Here is a 19,558-nt window from a genome sequence, read left to right as displayed (position 1 = left end):
TGAGTGATAACAGTATTGAATCGTGTTTGGTTAAGATTCGGCATGAACTAGAGTTTTCTGGATGGTGTCCACGTGGGCTTACTTTGATGCATCAATGTGTTTGTATCAGAGAGACACCAAGCAGCACAGGTGATGTGAGAAATCAGTAAGAGACAGATTGGAGAAACCCTCTCAGACATCTGGGAAGAACTCAGAACTTAACCCGCACTGTCTGAAAAATCAACGCTTTTGCACAGCCAATCAAGCTCACTTTAGTTTATACATTTCCAGAATACTGAAAACTCCTTTTAGAACTGACAGGCTTGTGCCAGCCACTCTCCTCAGCAAAATAAAACTCTGTTTTCTAACATCGCCATCCTCAGTCATAGCAAAACATCCGGGTAAGCACATCTCTCTCCGCTCCAGTTTCTAGGCCATGAGTAGGGTCTGTTCCCCTCCAGCTACCATCCCTGTTAACTTCTGTCCTCTCCGTCTCTCTGCTTTCACACGGAGTTGGGTTTTGGCACTGCTGGGAAAACTCTGTTTAAAAAAAACAACAATATTCCAGACATATGACCAGAGAGGTCTGCTGAAAACCTGAAGCTTCACCAAGCAGTGGGCCCAGACCCCTTTAATAAAATAATAATCACTAAAATAATTTAAAAGTCTACGAAATACACCCAAGCTCAGACACTGTGGACTGGAGGCAAGGGAAGGAGGCTTGTTCATGGCTTGTTTTGTACTTTGTATGTGGATAAACACCTCCACATCAAACCAACACTATGCAGTTAAAAGAAACAACACACCCACCAAGACAGGGAGGAACCAGATTGAATCGACACACGGGGGCTTAGAAATGCTGCTTCTGTTTACGGGTGACTTCCTTGTCCCTTTGAGGGACGGGAAAGCCCGAGCCCTTCGGGCAAAGCCAGACCCTGTCTGTTCCCTGCCCACCCTCCCCTTCTCCCTTCCCGTGCCAGCCCCATGCCAAGGGTGGTGGTTAGAAATGGTTTCAGTGCAGTTAGGCAGCGAAGGGTCCCGGGGGCTGGCCAGGCCTCTGTTACTGTGCCCCGGGCCCCAGGCCTGTCACAAGATCGCACACTGCAGTTTGTGGGTGCCAGTGGCCCGGTCTCCCCGCCATTTGGCTTTCTTCTTCTTCTTCTGGCTTTTTTCTGGAATCTGTTGCCTTTTGAAACAATAAAGGACAGAAAGACAAAGTCAGAATGGGTTTTGCTTCTGCTCTGCCCCTGCCCCCCTGGATCTGCAGTAGAGGCGGCTCATTCTGGCAGGGGTGGCGGGTGGGGAGGGCTCAGAGGTGCCGCCGTCCCAGCAGGAGGAGGGCCTGGCCGGCAGCATCTCCTGAGCAGTGAAACTTGGGAGGGAAAGAAGGGACACACTTAAATCACCCCACTGACGGGGATTACTGACATGATGCTATGCTGTAAACCATGAGCAACATCGTGTTTTATGTTTTGTATAGTTCTGGCCTGTTTCTGTATTTCATATTTTAAATAAAATGACAGGTCAACTGAGTGCAAAACCCTTTTACACGTTTTCTCTTAACTTTTCCCATGTCTAAAACCTGCCCTTGGAACTACAGGTCCACACCCAGGCAACAGCACAGGCTACGCAGCAGTAGGGTATCTTCAGTGGAGGCAAATGCCCCAGGGAAAGTCAGCTCAAGAGTGCAAAACTGCAAGCACGTAAAGTGAAGACCACGGCGTTCCCACTACGCTGGGTTATGATGAGAAAACACGCTTGCTGAGTGTTTGGGGCTGGGGGGTGGCAAATAGGGAAGGACGCTGTCAGAGCCCTGGGTCTGATTTCACACCTCACCAGCAGCCCTCTGAGTTGCCAGCATAAGGCTGCACACTAAATGCGTGGTGTCTGCGAACGCTGCTTGGGCTGCTCTGCGTGTTGAAACTGGGAAACGGGATGGGTGCATGGCAGGGGACGCGGCCAGGAGGCTGTTTCAGTCACGAGCACATGAGGTGACCGAGGTCTGGCCCCTGACCATGCAAAGGAACACACCAGGCTATTCACTAGGACTGCTGACAACACATGGGACACCGACAGTGTGTGGAGTCTGGAAAGGACACAAGTGCGACCCCTCTGAAATTTGAGCCCCAGAGTCAAAACTTTGGTTGTTGAGGGGAAATGTCAAAGGGCAGGGAAGAGGAAAGGGATCTACTTTGTTCCGTATTGAAAGCTCCGGTGTGGGGAGAACACTGCAGACAGGCTGGAGGGAGCCTGAGCCGCTGCCCGGGCAGGAAGGCACTGCCACTCGGCAGTGTGCAGCAGACCGCACCTGAGACCTGTCTGTGGTTGGGCACAGGAGGATGGAAAGGGCGAGGGAAAGGAATGGAGGGAAGGACAAGAAACCCCAAACCAGGCCCAGAACTGAGCACGGCCTCAGAGCAGGAGCTGCCTTCCTCAAGCCCTGCAGCTGTGGCCCGGCACCCGCCCTTGCTGCAGGGGCCCTTGGGGGGGCGGCCGCACTCACCTAATGACTCTGACGAGGTCGTGGAAGGCCTTGTCGACATTGAGAGGTGGGTCCTTGGCACTGGTTTCTATGTATGGAATCTGGAAGGCAAAGCTCGCTCGGTCAAAGTGACACTGAGATTTCCAAAGCCCTGCATCACCCTTAGAAATTCTCAGAGGTTCCGAGGAACCCAGGTGCTTTCAAAGCCCCCCACAGAGCCCCTGGCCCCCAACAGCCTCAAGACACCTTTGGTGGCTTCTCACTCTATAAGGTTGGAAAGTTTTACTAATGGCTTTTCTAATTCCCTCTTTTCTCTAGTCACAGAGGTATTTAATAGTTCCCTAAAAATAGAATAAAAATGATCTTTTTATATATTTGAAGACGAAAGACTGTTTCACCGATCAAACTGAAACACATTCTGATTCTATTCAGTTTTCTTTCTGAGGCCTGTTTCTCTACCTTGTGGTGACTTCCACCCCTCTTTCTGGGCCCCGAGGCGGAGGAGAGGCTGGGCCCCGGGCAGGACTCTCATCCCGGGTGAGCTTGGCTAATGCGTGTCGGCCGCCACCCCCGCCAAGCCTGCCCGGCACAGCTCTTGTTTGGTCTGTATCTACGGGCCTGGGCGCTCAGCCATGTTTACACAAGGTTTCTGTCTGCACAGTTAACGCTGAGGAAGCACCACCGGCTGAAAGGGAGCAGCACATGGGGAGACGCGACCAAGGTGACCCCATCGGACGAGTTTCCAGGGCCATGTCTACACCAAGCTGTGGGCTGGCAAAGGGAGAACAAAGGCTCCATGAGGCCAGGACACACTCCCCAGCGCTCATCTCCTACAGCAGGGACCACACAAAGGCGGGAAGCGCTCTCACCCCACGTGTGGGGGGTTCAGGAAAAACGCGCAAGCCTCCCTCAATGAGATAGATGGAAGTAAGCTGACTGTGAGCAGACTGAAGAACGGTGTTATTTTTCATAACTTTTTTCTGATGACAGAATTAATGCCTTTCATTATAATACATTTGGGAAAGAAAAGCACCGTGAAGAAAATAAAAATGATTGACACTTAACATGCACAGTGGAGAGGGACAGAGTGAGCTGTTTTAGAGGAGAACACTATAAGTCACCGCCCAGAACGGAGTCAGTAGCTCCCATCCACCGTCATCGTGTGCAGTCAGATGGTCACACATTGCTGTGGCTTCACAGAGGTCTTGCAGCCAACACACACACACAAGGGCAGAGCTCAGACCTTCGAAATACTCATTCGAGATATTTGAGCCTCTGACAACACCGAATAGAAACTGCCCTCCGTGTGGGCTGTTTGGATTTCCTTATGAGCTATAAAATCAGGGTGTCATTGATAGTAGCTTACAAAGTCATTTGGTCAAGTGACAAATGAGGCAGCAGCATTAGCTACGGCAGCATCAGGCTGAGAGGCTGGAGACCTGGGTACTAGTCGGGGGGCAGTATCACAGGCTGTGAGCCCCCAAAAGTCACTTAACCTCCTGTGTCTCATTCTCTTTATTTGTAAATAAAAATAAAGGCTGCTGGGAGGGACACTGAGAAGGTGTGTGTGAAAGCCCTTGGCAAACCCTCCTCAGATCAGTGGGACTGGTCATTCATGGAGCCCAACACTGAAACAAAACAGCTCCAGCTCCCCTGGCCTATCTCTGCTCACGAGGTCAGATACCCCGTGTACACTCCACAAGGCCTGTTTCCCATACTAAACCTGGGTCAGTTTCTGGGCCTCGTCTGGAGACTTCTGAGCAGCTCCCGTCTTGGTCGACCACTCCTCCTCCTTGAGGCATCTTCTCGACTTGGCTCTCAAGATCCCCCACTTGGGTCCTCACACCCCACTGATGTCTTGGCTCGTCTCTCTTGTGATTCCTCTTCATCTGCCCACACCATGACACGGAAGGGCACCCAGCCTCAATTCCGGCACCCCTTCCCTGCCTACACCTGCTCCCTTGGGTCTCATGGCTTTAAACTCCACCTACCTGCTGATAATGTCCCATGTTTACCTGCAGACAGGTACAAGTGACTGCTGTCCTCACTGTTCCATGCGATTATCCACCAGGCTCTTCAAACTGAAGGGACCCCAAGCAGCTCCTGGTCCTTCCTCACACACTTACTCTGACAGTCCTTCCCTGCTCAGTTACTGGAACTCCAGTCTCCTGAACATTGCTCATGCCTGGAACCTTGGATTCATCCTCGATTCTCTTTCTCTCACCCCACATCCAATCTGTGAGCAATCCTGCTGGTTCTGTTAGAAACACAGCTGGACTCCAGCCCCTCTTCACCACCTTTATGAGCACCACACTGGCCCCGGTCAGCCTGCACCGAGGTCACTGTGCAGCCTGGGACTGGTCTCCCTGCTCTTGCCCTTCCTCCCACAGACTATTTCCATGCGGCCACCAGGGAGCTGTTCCATGGTAGGTCAGACCCCGTCACTCTGCACTCAGCACCCTGCGGTGGTTTCCCTTCTTCCTCACCGTGAAAGCCCAGGAGGCCTCACACCACCTCTCTGCCCTTGCCTCCCACTACTCACCCCCCTGCTCCCCCTGCTGGAACTTTCCTTCTCCAGATACCTGCATGGCTGATTCCCTTGCCTCTGTAAGCCCTTGCTGAAGCAGACCTTTCCCAGCAAGGCCTCCCCTGGCCAGCTACTTGGAAAAGCATGTCTCCCACCGGGCATTCCCTGTCCCCTGCCCTGGCTTGTTTCCATCGCACATCACCTTTGGATGCTAATTTGCTTTGTTTATTGTCCAGCTCCTGTCAGTAGAATAAGCACTGTGAGGCAGGGAGTATTGTTTACCAGGGCCTGGAACCACTGAATGAGCAAGTAAGTGAACGCAGAAGGCAGGGACAGGCACAACTCCTTCCCTGTGCACCCTCCTCCTCTACCCACAGGGCGGCCCGGCCTCCTCCTCTACCCACAGGGTGGGCCCCCTGGGCCAAGGGGAGGGGCGACTGGCAGTAGAGGGCTGGGAGAGGGAACTTGGGCACAACTGACCCCAGGGCCAGGGCCACATGCTGTGCCAATGCTGGGGAGGAGGAGGAAGCCCAGAAACACGACCTAACATCCTCCAGAGGGCAAATGGTCATCACAATAAACTGGAAAAACAAACAAAGATGTCTGCTGACAAGGGCTGTGGGGCCTGGGGTGCACCTCAGGTCGATCAGGTGGCAAATGGGGACGCTCCCTACCGCAGGAGTGGCTGTGACAGGCTGTGAAGTGGTGTTCATGCTCCCCTAGCCCAACGCCGGCACAGCGCGGGGCTGGCAGAGCAGCAGCTGGTCCTGATGATTCTGAGCGCGCCGCTGGCGGCTCAGAGGAGCACACAGGAGTGCACCCCACTGCGCGGCCCAGTGAGGAAGCGGCTGTGCCTGGGCGGGGCTGGGTGGCCCTTGGCCAGGAGGTGGGCTGAACAGCACAGCCTCCACGCCACTGGAAAGCACCCGGACCCCACATCAGAGTCTTAATGACTGACAGAAGGTGCTTTCTCTCTGTCTACTACCTTGTTTCCAATATACCCCCCTCACATATGCCCTCCGAGGCCACTCTGTGCAGGTCGGATGGCTACCCAGGAGGCCCGAGTCCATTTCTGAAGACCAGGGCTGCAGGGGTGACGGGCTATCAACTTTCACACACCCCCTAAGCCCCCAACACACACACACACACACACACCTACATTGTGTTTGGTCGCCATTTCTTTTCCTTGCTCCCTGGTGATTTTCCTCAAGTGCATCAAATCGACCTTGTTGGCCACAAGGATCATCGGGAATGACTCCCTGGGAAACAAAGGAACAGCAGCTCTGTGAGGTTTTACCCCCCACACATCTGGTTACGGTGGGGCAGCCACACCTCAGACATACACAGCCCCCCCACGCCCCCAGTCGCCGGGCTGCAGTCGCTTCTGCCCTCCTCTCCAAAGGGAGGGAAGGGCTTGCGGGAAGGGCCTGGAGGCTGCTGGCTGGCTTGGCTTAAAGCCTGGGGCCTGTGGAAGGCCAGCAGTGAGGTATCGAGGGGCAGCTGCTGGCCAGGGCCTGGCTCCCCAGACCTGGTTCCCTCCTCTCGGTCACTCAGATGTACCAACCATGCGGGGCTGCTGTGGCCTCTGCGACGACTCGCAAAGAGCACCAGGGCCGTGCCTGGCTCACGGCGGGCACCCGACAAACAGCAGCTGCACAGTGGGCTCGAGAGGCAAGTCTATCTTAAAATTCTTACTGACGTGGCCACACTGCCGTCCGAAAGCGAGTGAGACAGTGGTCCCGCAGCCTCTTTGGCTGCACTGGATATTTTCATTTAAAAAATTATAATTTGACAGGTAAAAAAATGGTAGTTTATTATTTTCCTTACGTTTCTTTGATTAGCAAGAAAGTTGAATATTTTCCAACATCTGTGGCATTTATGTTTTCTCTTTTGAGATTCATATATTCAGGGGCTTAACCCATTAATCTGTTGAATCTTTATGTGTATATATGTGTGTGTGTCCCTTTGCCTGGTAAAGTTATTAACACTTTGCCTTTGGAATAGGTGTTAACTGGATTTTTCTGTCTTTACTGGGATTTGTTCAAAGCTTGCTGTTTTCCTGTTATTTTTTTGTCCTTTCATTTTCTTGACATTGTCTCTTTGAAATCCAATTAACTGACAAGACCAGTTGGGTTTAAAACAGCCTCCAGATTATTTAATTACTCCACATAATGCTAAAAAAATGAGCCTTTAATTAGGGGCTTATCGTCTCATAGTCAAATGGGATTTAACCAATTACAATGCATACTGGAGAGAAAATTCACTTTTTCTTTGAACATAATATAATTTGGTTAAATTGGATTTGAAAAACAAAGATGTTACTGATGATTCCTTGATTGAGGGGGCAGTTTAGGAGAGACAGGAGGGAGTGACCCCTTGGAGCCTTGGACGCAGTGTGGCCCTGTAGAAAGAACTAGGGTAGGCGCTGGAGGAACTACCAGGGAGAGAATTCAGTGCGGCCCCTCTGTGCCTCCCTGCTCCCCGAGTATCTGAGAGAGAGAGACAGAGGAAGACTGACGGAGCCCAGATCCCCTCTGAGCCAGGAGCAGGGACGCCCTGCCCCAGGCCCTCACCTGTCCTTGACACGCAGGATGAGCTGGTGGAAGCGGTCCACATGCTCGAAGCTGGCCTTGTCGGTGACAGAGTAGACGATGAGGAAGCCGTCCCCCGTGCGCATGTACTGCTCCCGCATGGCGCTGAACTCCTCCTGCCCGGCTGTGTCCAGAACTAGGGTGGGATGAGGCCACTCAGAAGCTGTCCCTGCCCACCCTGGAGCCCCCATGGCTGCAGACCCTGTGCTGCTGCTGTCCCCACTGTAGCTCGGTCCCAGCTGCCCCACAAGGGGCAGCACAAGCTCCCTGGGACTGTAAAGGGCCTGGCGGGGGGGGGGGGTTTCAGCCGCCCAGATGCTGTTTTGGTGTGAGGCTGTAGCTGACTCATTGTGTACCCACCAAACCCTTCTCCCCACTTTCAACCCACGGTGCTCACTGGGCTTAAACTCTCAGCCTGCAGACAAGCCTCGGGAAGTCAGTGATCAACTCTGCTATAAAGCCCCTCTGGGGAGTCCCCAGACCCCAGCTTGGCTCCCTGCTGCAGCCCTTACAAACTGTGATTCCATGGAAGTTACCTGACTCTGAGGCTCCATTTCCTCCTCTATAAAATGAAACAGTTGCAGCCCCTTGGGGGCCGCCTCTACCTTGCCGAGCTTTCGCGCAGACGTGCCTGGGGGAGCACAGAAGAGGCCATCCCAGGCAGGAGCCCATCTTGAGCTCCTCAGCCCCTGCAGGACAGATACCAAGTAGGCCTTGGGGAAGGAGTGGCCCTAGGCAGCCGGGGCACTCACCTCCTAGGAGGGGGCTGTTGTGGGCGTAGGGCAGGAAGCAGGGTGCTGGGGAGAAAGAAGCTGGGAGGACCACCTCAGCCTAAGCTCTTCCCCATCATGCCCAGCTGGACTCCTGCCGCTCACCTTTCTTCCTACTGAGGTAAAGTGCTCCCCCACTGCTCACAGCCTGCTGTGCAGGCCTGACCCCTCCCACCCCCTGGGGGCATGAAGTCTGAACCTGCAGTATCCCCCCAGCCCCCGCTCATGGTGCAGGCTCCCCTCCATCCTCCAGCTCCCTCTACTCTCTGGCCAGACCCACGTGTCCCCTCTCCCCAGAGGCAGTGGAGTGAGTGGTTACAGATTTTGGAGCCAGACCACCAGGCCGAGTGTGGCTCCTCATTCCTATGGTGTGACCCTGGGCAACCTCACTTCTCTGGGACTACTGTTTCCTAACACAGGGACGGCCAAGGTTGTTTTGAGTTGTTATAGCCAGTGACCCTCAAGCAGTGACTGGCACAAAGAAGTTCTGCAAGAGGGTCTGCTGTGAGCTTGCCACCCTCACCTGGGGTCTTCTCTCCCACTCGACTACCTTCTCGGCCTGGGCCTCCTTCCTCCAACTCCTGCTCCTCTCCCCTTCTCCCCTGGCCTTGGCGAGCTGACTCTGATCAGCATTCTGCTGCCAGAGCCCCCAGGGCTCTCCCCAACCCCTACCGACCTTTCTTGGCACAACATAGCCGGTTGGAGGGTCGCTGGCAGAAGTTGGTGTCCTTTTGGATAGAAAAGGAGGGCCTCTCTCAGGTGACATCTGAGCGGTGACTAAATGAGGGAGGGAGCCACGTGACGTAGCGGAAGGGCACCCCAGGCAGAGGGAGCACCACAAACCCAAGGCTCAGAGGTGGAGCAGAGGTGGAGGTGTGCGAGGGCAGGCCCGGAGGGCTGAGGGGGAGGAGGAGAGGGGCGTGGGGAGGAGGTGGAGGGGGCAGCTCACAGGGCCTGGCACACTGTGTAAGGAAGATGGGGGCCACTGCAGAGTTTGGCAAAGGAATGGCACACTGGAGTACATCCTGAAAAGTTCGTTCTGGTTGCTGGGGAAAACAGACTAAGAGCGGAAGCAGGGGACTGGTTAGGAGGCTAGTGCAAAAATCCAGGCGTGACATGTTGGCAAGCTGCACCAAGGGTGCTGTGGGAAGTGACCAGGTCCAGGCCACTTTCTAAGACAGAGCCAACAGGAGTGGGGCTTTCTGGAGAAAAATGTGGGGATAGGGGGATGACACAGAGTGGCTTCGAGAACGATGCCTGGTGTCGGCCTGAGCGCCCGGTGGATGGTGGTGCCACATAGTGAGGCGGGGAAGGCTGGGTGAGAAACAGGGTCTGGAGGGCTCCGTTTCTGACACAGGCCTAGAACCCATCAGACATGTATACGGGACTTCCAGTAGGCATCTGGGGACTTAAGTCAGACACAAGAAGAGAAGAGGGGCAAGAGGCATAGATGTGGGAGTTGCCAGGGTGTGTAGCTGGCAAGGAGAGCCACAGGAGGACACCCGGGAATGTGCATCTCCTTAGGCAGGCGCCTTACTTATTTAAATTTTTTTTTCTTCCTGAGACAGAGTCCTGCTCTGTTGCCCTGAGTAGAGCGCCCTGGTGTCATCATAGCTCACAGCAACCTCAACCTGCTGGCTCAAGTGATCCTCCTGCCTCAGCCTCCCAACTAGCTGGGACTATAGGCACGCACCACCACACCTGGCTAATTTTTTCTATTTTTAATAGAGATGAGGCCTCACTCTTGCTCAGGCTGGTCTTGAACTCCTGGGCTCAAGTGATCCTCCCACCTCGACCTCCCAGAGTGCTAGGATTATAGGCATGAGCCACCGTGCCCTGCCAGGCAGGCACCTTAGACAGTGCCCAAGGAAGTGGCCCATCCCCACAGCTTGTCAGTGCTGCGCATCCCCCAGAGTCATATAGCACTTCAGAGGCACAAGTGACAGACATGAGAACCCAAGATGTGCCCCTGACCCAAGAGCCGCTCATGGCTATTCTTGTGTATTCCCTGGGCCTCCGTCTCCTGTGGGAAATGAGGGTGGGGCTCCGGGACCCTCAGGCCCTTGCAGCTCTGACTTCCTGGAACTGGTTCATCTGGATGTAAAATGAAGGGGCCAAAAAGACAGGACCAGCTGAGGGCCATGGGATGACTGAGGCAGTTTCCCCAGTATTTCCCAGGGATGCACCTTCATCCAGAGGGAATGTGGCCTTATTTTCCTAAAAAAAATTTCCACCCAGAACTGCAATCAGTAAAACATATGAAAATTGCATGAATTTGGCTAAAGTGGGGATGGAAAGGTCTGAATCAAATAGCAGAAGACATTAAGGTAATATTGTAATTAATATATTTACAGATTTTAAAGGTATATATTATCCAAAACAAAAACCAGTGATCTAGGATATTTAAAAATATGATCATTCAAAAAAATTTTTAAAGACTCAATAAGGAGCTGAAAATCAAAATGGGCCTTGTAGAAAGGTAAAATAGTCATCGCAGGCATTGAAGGTCTTAGAAATTATACTACCCATGCTTTCTGAAGGAATTCTTGCATGTACTCCAACGAAGTAAAAAATAAATCTATGAAAAAGACAAGTGGTAATACAGTGGTAAGCAAAGAAAACAGAAAAACAGAATAGTTAAGTTTAAATAAACGTTACATAATTTGAAGAGAATGGATGATAATTTAGAACTAAAATCTCTGATGACCCACGTGTGAGGGAAAAAGTAAGTTACTACTTAAGTTCTTGCTTCATTTGGGAAGAAGCTAAAGATCCTGATTGTACCCAGATGCTGATAGAAAAATATAAGTATACACATGTCTGTATATAGCATAACTACCAAAAAAAAAGAAATAAAACCCCAAACTTACTAATCAATAGAGGAAAGAAAAACAGAACAAATGGAACCAATCCAACAAAAGGCAAAAATAAACTTAATGAAAATAAGCAAGTATAATATAAAGTAGACATAAAATAATCTGACAAAAGTAAATCTAACTGATTAATTATAGTAAATGCAAATGGGTTAAATTTACTTATTAAAAGCAGATACTTAATACAAAATTCATTTGTCTGCTACTTATAAAAGACACATTAGAAAGCAAAGTGACACTGAAAGAGTAAAAAAAGGAAGGATAAAAAAGAATACATTAGTTACATGCTAAGCAAAAGAAAAGAAGTGCACCCACAAAACAGAATTCAAGGCCAACTCATTAAACAGGACAAAGACAGGGTATTTATAGTGGGAAAAGGTACAAGCGTCAAGAAGTGCCAAAATCATGAATCATAAGCATCTAAGAACATTGCTTAAAAATATACTAATATATGTAAGTAGGGCACAGTGGCACACCTGTAGTCCCAGCTACTCGGGAGACTGAGGCAGAAGGATCGCTTGAGGCCAGGAGTACAGCCTAGGCAACATAGTGAGACCCTATCTCTTAATAAACAAACAAACAAACAAACTGATTTTTAAACAGTAAGAGCTGACAGACCCTATAATATCATGGGAGACTTGAACAGGTCTTAAAGATAGAGCAAATGGGTTCCCAAAAGGACTCATCTGTCATTAAATAATACAATTTAAAAACTTAATCTTAGATACAGAGAGAACAAACTTTACATTCAAACAGTGAATAAGCATTTTTAAACACATGAAATATATTGGCCATATATTAGGCCATAAATAAAAATTTCAACAAATTCTAAAAAGTAGAAATCATATATGTTATGTTTTACCTATACAGGTTGATTATCCCTTATTCAAAATGCTTGGGACCAGAAGTGTTTTAGATTTTGGAATTTTTTCAGATTTTGGAATATTTACACATACATAATGAGCCATCTTGGGGATGGGACCCAAATCTAAACATGAAATTCATTTATGTTTCATATATACCTATATATATAGCCTGAAGGTAATTTTATACAATATTTTTAATATTTAATATTTTTAATAATTTTGCACACAAAATGAAGTTTGTGTTAAGTACTTATGTGTGGAATTTTCCACTGTGGCACCATGTAAGTGCTCAAAAAGTTTCAGATTTTGGAGCACTTCAAATTTCAGATTTTTGGATAAGGGATGTTCAACCTATAAGTTCAGAAATGAACAGAAACAAGAGTATAAAAAGGATCTATCCACTTGAAAATTTAAAAAGCTACACTGCTCTGTAACTCTCTAGTTAAAGAGAAAAGCAAAGTAGAAATTACAAACAATTTAGAGTAGAAGGACAATGAACAGTAATAAAATCTCTGGTTTGAGGCCAAAGTGGTACTCAGAGGAAAATTACAGCTTTAAATGCATTTCAGAAAACAAAACTGAAAATTAACTAAGTGTTTAAACCAAGGGGCTACAAAAGGAAAAATAAAATAAAACCAAAGAAAGAAGAAATCAATAAAAGCAGAAATTACCAAAGGGGGAAGAGAGAGAAAGTAGTTGATATATAAAAATCAAAAGCTGATTCTTTCAAAGGACCAAAAAAAAAAAAAACCAAACCAACCAACAAACAAAAAAAACTTCACCAATTCTTAACAGAGAAAAAAAGAAAAAACAAGTAAGTATTTGAGATGAGAAAAGGCATATGACTAGGGATGCAGCTACATAGTTCATTATGAGAGAAAATTATATAGTTTATAGCAATAAATTTTCAATTCTTGAAATGTATGATTTAAGAAAATATAAGTGAAAATTGGCTCAAGAAAATATATAAAGCCTGAATATGTCAATAATTGTAGATAAAATTGAAGAGACGAAATCTGCCCAGGAACAACACAAAGCTATTCTTTGGCCCAGGAGGGCAGGTGCAAGCAGGGAGCAGGAGGGGAGTTCTGAGCTGGGCCTAGTCTGGTTGGGGGGGTCAGTCCCCCGTCCAGCCCTCCCCTCCACACACACACACACACACACACACACACACACACACACACACACCTGGAAATGCCTGGTTATAGGCCCCCTGTCGGCAGTTCTGCCTCTGAGACTTCCTGGGGGAGGCTGAAGATAATGGGCAGCTGTGCTTTTAAGAAATTATGATTTTGTTTGCATTCCTTAGGCCTGATGTTGTGAAGGTAGGAGGACTCCAGAGACAGAAAGTATTAGTCACTTCGGAGAAGAGGTGTTTTGCCGGGGGTGGGGGAGCCAGACTGGGGCAGGAGGAAGGAAAAAGAGAAACAGAGATTCTAGAGACAGAGAAGGTCAGTGTTGTGCACCCTCATTTGTCCTGCCCCAATCCTCCTACTGGGGAGGGTGGAGGCCAGCAGCGCTGCCGAGTTGGATTTAAGCGGAGACCCTGGGACCACTCTTAGATCTTGTGGATTTCAGCAGCCAAGCCCTACATGCTGGCATGGCATGTGGTCCCAGGCAGGCGGCCAGCCAGCATGGAGGGGCACCAGCCTGTGTCCCATGTGACTGCCAAGACCTCCTCCTCCTTCCCCCTCCTCCCCTCTTTTCCTCCTCCTCCCCCTCCCCCTTCTGCCCCTCTCTCACTCCCCCTCCTTCCTACCTTCCTCCTTCTCCTGGGCTTCCAGAGGGAGGTAAACCCCAGCATGGGGTCTGGCAGCTCTGACAGTACCTGCAGCCCAGGGTACAGAGCCCTTTGGCTGAAAGTAGTCCCATCCACTGTGTTCCTGCTGGCAGCAAGCACTGTGCTTTATACACACCCACCCTCTCAGTCCTCTACAAGCTTTGGAAGAAAGGTATTATTACTCCCTTAGTTTCCATGTTTTTTTTTGTGGAGACAGAGTGTCACTGGTGTCCTGGGTAGAGTGCAGTGAGGGCGGGTCACCGCAAGCTCCAGGTACAGATGGAGACATTAACGCCCAGGGAGTTGAAGGGACGTGCTCAAACTGGGAATGAGGGCATTCCTATTTCTCAAAGGCCCAAGTGTCTAGTCTCTTTTCTTCAACCATAAACACACCATCTGGCCATCCTAAAACTGGCCAGGCTGTGTCTTGGGCAAGCTTTTGCCCAAGCTGTGACCTCCGCCTAGAATGCCCTTTCCCCTCCTTTCCGCCGGCTGTCCCGGTCGCCCTCTAGCTGGAATGAAGTCCAGCTCCCCTCCTCTCAGAAGAGGGCCCAGACTCTGACCTCTGTCTTTGAACCCTTCCTATTGCACGTGTGATCTGTTCCTCCAAGTACGTATCTGTCAGCCTGGCTCAGCTCCCACCATGTGTGGAGCCCCAGAGGGCGGGAGCCTGATGTTCATTTTCCTGGGCCCTCCAAAAGCTTCAGCACCCAGTGAGAGCCCCCAAAATACTTGCAGAATGACTACAGACAAATGACATGCACGCTATAGGAAATGCCATAACCGTGTTAAAACAGCCCACTCCAGCTTTAAGGGAAATTACTAAAAACTGACTTTTTAATTCTTTTTATTTTTTTGACACAGAGTCTCACTCTGTTGCCCGGGCTAGAGTGCCGTGGCGTCATCCTAGCTCACAGCAACCTCAAACTCCTGGGCTCAAGTGATCCTCCTGCCTCAGCCTCCCGAGTAGCTGGGGCTACAGGCATGCGCTACCATGCCCGGCTAATTTTTTCTATATATTTTTAGTTGTCCAGCTAATTTCTTTCTATTATTAGTACAGATGGGGTCTTGCTCTTGCTCAGGCTGGTCTCAAACTCCTGAGCTCAAGCGATCCTCCTGCCTCGGCCTCCCGGAGTGCTAGGATTACAGGCATGAGCCACCGGGCACGGCCTAAAAACTGACTTTTTAATTCTTATGACGCACCCTTCACCGTGAAATAAGGGTGCTGGAATATCAAACAATAGAGATAATATGCCTCCAAGGACCACGCCTAGAGTTTTCTAAGTATCTCTAATCCACAGGCCCACCATGGGAAGCAGGAATGATTATGCCCATTTTACAGAAGAGTTAGGTGAGGAAGCCTGTGCCCTTCCTGGAAACAGATTCAAATAAAATAATGTCACTTAGTTAGGCATACATAGTGAGGTATGCTCTTTATTTTAATTTGTGCTCCCCTTTCTGGGTAAGGGGTATCTATTGAGTAGGGTTGGATGCCAGGCCAAAAAAAAGGCTAGATGCATCTGCCACGCACTGTTCCCAGAAAAAGGGTTGCTTTCTTCAACTTCTCCAAGTGCTGCCAGGGCGTTCACAGCCAGACCCCTTGGGACTCTCCAAAGGGGAAGGAGCTAAAGTCCTATAGCGGGTGTTGGCTGCTCCCTGGCCATGGGGAAGACGCCCTCTTGCAGTGATCCCAACCTCCTCAACATGCTGACTTAAGGACAGCACTGGGGAAGAAGCGATGGCCACCAGCCCCAGAGGATGCTCATTCTAGAGGCCACGCTACTACAGCTGCAGGGAATGGAGTGAGGAGGTGTTAGGAAAAGTTTTCATGCGGTCCACCATCCCCTGAGTTAGTACGCAAACTGCAAGAAACTGAGGCAGGGCAAGGCTAGTGACCTGCTCAGGTTCATACTGCTAATGAGCAGTAGAGGCAGGATTTGAACCCAAGCCTGTCTGAGTCCAAGCCTTGCTCTGCTCCTCGTGCTAGCCTGTCTTTAAGCAGAGAGCCAGCAGCAGCGTCCCCAGGGCCAGTGAAGAGGAGCAGGTCTCAAAGGAGAGGTGAGGATGGAGATGGAGGACGAAGGCCTGGAGGCCATGCTTTCTACACACCCCCTACCTGCTTACACCAAACTCTCTACCCACGCCACACCTGCACCTGGGCAGCCACATGTGGCTGAGAGGAGAAAACTCATGGCTGTGCACTGGCTTGGCTCCCTTTAAAGTCCTGAGCACCAACTTCCAGGGCCTTCCAAGCCCCCGCCACCCCATCCTTCTCTAGTCATTCTCCTGCTCCCTGGGCAACCACTGCCCATCACCTCCTCTTTCATCCAGCTTCCATTCTCAGCTCAGAAACCGCAACAGAGCCATCCGGAGATAAACTCTACATGCCTCCACCTCAAATCAATCCATCCCTTCTACGCTGCTGGTGGGAATGTAAGATGGTGCAGTCACTTTGGAAAACAGTTTGGTAATTCCTCAAAACGTTAAACGCAGAGTTACCATATGACCCAGCAATCCCACACAAACCCAAGAGAATTTAAAACATATGTCCACACAGAAATTTACACAGGAATGTTCACAGCAAAATTATTCATAATAGCCAAAAAGTGGAGACAACCCAAATGTCCACCAATTGATGAATAAAGAAAATGTACATACTAGAATGTCATTTGTGCATAAAAAGAAATGAAATTCTGATAATACTACAACATGATGAACCTTGAAAACATTGTGTTAAATGGAAGAAGCCAATCACAAAAGACTATGTGTTGTATAATGCCATTTACATGAAATGTCCAAAACAGGCAAATCCATAAAGGCAGAAAGCAGATGAGTGGTGTCAGGCACAGAGGAGAGGGAGAGTAGGGAGTGCCCTCTCACGAGTGTGGGGTGTTGAGGGGGTGAGGAAAACGTTCAGGAATTAGATAGTGGTGATTCCAGATTTGTGAATCAATCAGCAATTTGTGGTTGCACAACTTTGTGAATACATTAAAACTCACCGAACTGTATGTGTGAATTTTACATGTGAATTATATCTCAATAAAAAAATTATATGAGGAAAAAACCCATCCTACCTTCATTTCTCTGAAACACCTGCTCCACCTGCCCTCTTGCTACAGTGGCCAACCTCGCCCTGCTGCTGTCTAAGCCCAGCCCCTCCAGCTGGGCACTGGCTCCTGTCCCCCACCTCCCATGCAAGGACACTGCTGCTGCTGTTGTCCCTTCTTCTCCTGCATCATCCTGTTCTCTATCGGTTTATTTCCATCAGTATGTGAACATGCTATAATTTCTCTCATTTTAAAAAATCAAATTAAATTAAAATTTAAAATTACAAGGAGAAAACCCCACCCCCAGCCTTACCTCTCCCTCCAGCTGCTGTCCACTTCTCTGCTCCTCTCTACAGCCGCACTCCTTGACTTGACCAGTCTCCGTGCCTGCTCATTCTCTCCCCTACTCTTTCTTCGACCCACTCTAGTCAGAATTTCATTCTCGACTACTCCACCAAAATCAATCCAGTCAAGTCCCCAGTGACCTCCATGTCACTAAATCCAACGGGCACTTCTCAGTCCTCATCCCACTGGGCCCTCGCCTGCATCTGATACGGTTGATGTTTCTTTCCTTTGTGAAGCGCCTTCTTCACTTGCCGGGGGGACGCCACTCTCACTTGGCTCTTCTCCAACTGCAGGGACTGGTCCTGCTCTGTCCCCTCAGCCTCTACACAATCACTCCTCTCTCATCTCGTGACTTTACACGTGGACTCACAGATTTCCACCTCCAGCCCATGCGTCTCCTCTCCAGACTCAGACATCCAGCTGCCGCCCTGATTACTACTTGTACGTGTGAAAGGCGTCTTGGATTTAACATATTCAAAATTAGACTCTTGATTTCCCCCCAAAATGTGCTTTTTACCAGTCTTCCTAACCTTGAGAAACATAACTCTGTTCTACCAGTTGTACAGGTCAAAGACTCTTCTCTAACACCCGCCCATCCCATATATTCCATCAACAAATCCTGTCGTTTCCTCCTTCAAAACACATCCAAGACCTACCCCCACTCGCCACCTCCTCCACCAGTGCCCTAGTCCACCATCAGGAGCTCTTAACTGGTCTCCGTAATGCTGCCCTGGTTCCCCTATATTCTGCTCTCCACACCGGAGCCACAGAGCCTTGTAAGACATCAGTCAGATCACTGTCGCTCCTTTGCTGGAAACCCTCCAAGGGCTTCTTATTTCCCTACAAGGCCCTACGAGATCAGTCCCCTCCAGCTACCTCTCTGACCTCTCCTACTAGCCTTCCCCTCATCTGCTCTGCACCCTGGCTTCCCTGGATTCCCCAAATAGGCCAGACACACCCCTGCCTTAGGGCCTTTGTACCTGATCCTCTCACTGCCTGAGATTTCTTCTCCCAGACACAGGAACAGCTTTCTCCTTTAGATCCCTGCTCCAACATCACCTTATCAGGAAGGCCTTCCCTGACCAGCCCACATAAGATAGCGACCCTCCCCGCCATCGGCTCCCCTCACCTTGCCTTACTCTCCTTCACACACACCCGACACCACATGTATTTGTTTATGCTCTGTACCGCAGCGCCACTCTAACATAAGCTTTATGAGAGCAGAGGCTTTGATTTGCCAATTGCTGCATCCTTAGAGCCCAAAAGAAAGCCAGGTACATAGCAGGTACTCAGAAGTATTTGCTGGATGACTTAGTGAACACAACCAGGTACCCAAGACTCAGGGTCCAATTCACACACCACTGCGGGAAGATGTGGTATCCCTGAGCCAGGGGCTGGAGCCTCACTCCTGGGCCTCCTCAGACACAGGGGCATGGGTCAGTGGTCCCTATCCACACAGGTGATAGAGCCTGTTCTTGAAAGCACCAAGTCATCCTCATAAATAATATTATAAATCATATGAGAGCAATCACAACAGCAGCATCTACTGAAGTTTTACTATGTGCCAAACCCCTCGCAAGGTGCCTTGTTCCCTCCCTCGCTCAATAAACAATAATTAAGCACCTAATAGATGCCATATCCAACTGGCTTCGGGGATACAATGGTGAGTGAAGGACACAGTCCCTTTCTTCAAGCTTACAATTTGAATTTTTCCATTTATCCTTTGCAACAACTGTGAGGGTATATCCCATCTGGATATAGGTCTCACCAATGAGGGTGCAAGGTCTTTGTCCAGAAGCTGTCTCTGCCTAAAGGGAACAAGAACCCCCCAGTCACCAGACCTGGAGTGAGCACAAAGCAAAAGCTGACAGAAGTGACACTGGGGCCCAGAGCAGGTAGCATCACCCAACACGAGGGCAGACAGGGCAGATCTCACACCCACTGGTCAGGCTGGTGTGCTTGGACCAAACTGGTCACATGACTTCTAACAGTGATCAACATGAAGTTCTGAAATTTGGGCAAAACCCCACATTAACTGTAGGAGTATATGACCTGATTGTCAGCAACAAAAGAGGAAAAACATCTGGAGTCTGGGGTGCTGACAAGTTTGGAATGTGCCCAGGCTGTGCTGAGACTTGGTGGGGGGCATGCGAACTCTACTCACACCTTCATCACCAAGTCCAAGCCTCCCTGGGCTGATTCCGAGCTCACTCTGTGGCTGGTGGTGGGTCCTTCAGCTCCCAGGTTGGCTAGTGGGGCTACGGTGAGCACAGAGCAGGATTAAGATCCCTGGCTTTG

The 19,558-nt window shown here is 49.8% G+C and overlaps 1 protein-coding gene across 2 annotated transcripts in view; it reads right to left on the bottom strand.

The window, feature by feature from the left end:
- Positions 1-243: 243 nt before the first annotated feature.
- MRAS (muscle RAS oncogene homolog) overlaps positions 244-19,558 on the bottom strand; it is a 56,842-nt gene continuing 37,527 nt past the window's right edge. The window contains exons 3-6 of one of the 2 annotated variants that reach the window (XM_012664582.1): positions 7,562-7,715; positions 6,148-6,247; positions 2,483-2,562; positions 244-1,165 (exon numbers count right to left, since the gene is read on the bottom strand). In XM_012664582.1, coding sequence (XP_012520036.1) covers positions 1,066-1,165; positions 2,483-2,562; positions 6,148-6,247; positions 7,562-7,715 — 434 coding nt within the window. In that variant the 3' untranslated portion in view covers positions 244-1,065. The remainder of the gene's footprint in view (positions 1,166-2,482; positions 2,563-6,147; positions 6,248-7,561; positions 7,716-19,558) is intronic. The other variant, XM_012664591.1, reaches the window with a different exon arrangement.

The sequence above is a fragment of the Propithecus coquereli genome, unplaced genomic scaffold (assembly GCF_000956105.1).
Source record: "Propithecus coquereli isolate 6110/MARCELLA unplaced genomic scaffold, Pcoq_1.0 Scaffold12, whole genome shotgun sequence".
In the NCBI taxonomy this organism is placed as follows: Eukaryota; Metazoa; Chordata; class Mammalia; order Primates; family Indriidae; genus Propithecus; species Propithecus coquereli.
The sequence above is the reverse complement of the archived record's forward strand: the minus strand, read 5'-3'. Positions and strand labels throughout refer to the sequence as shown.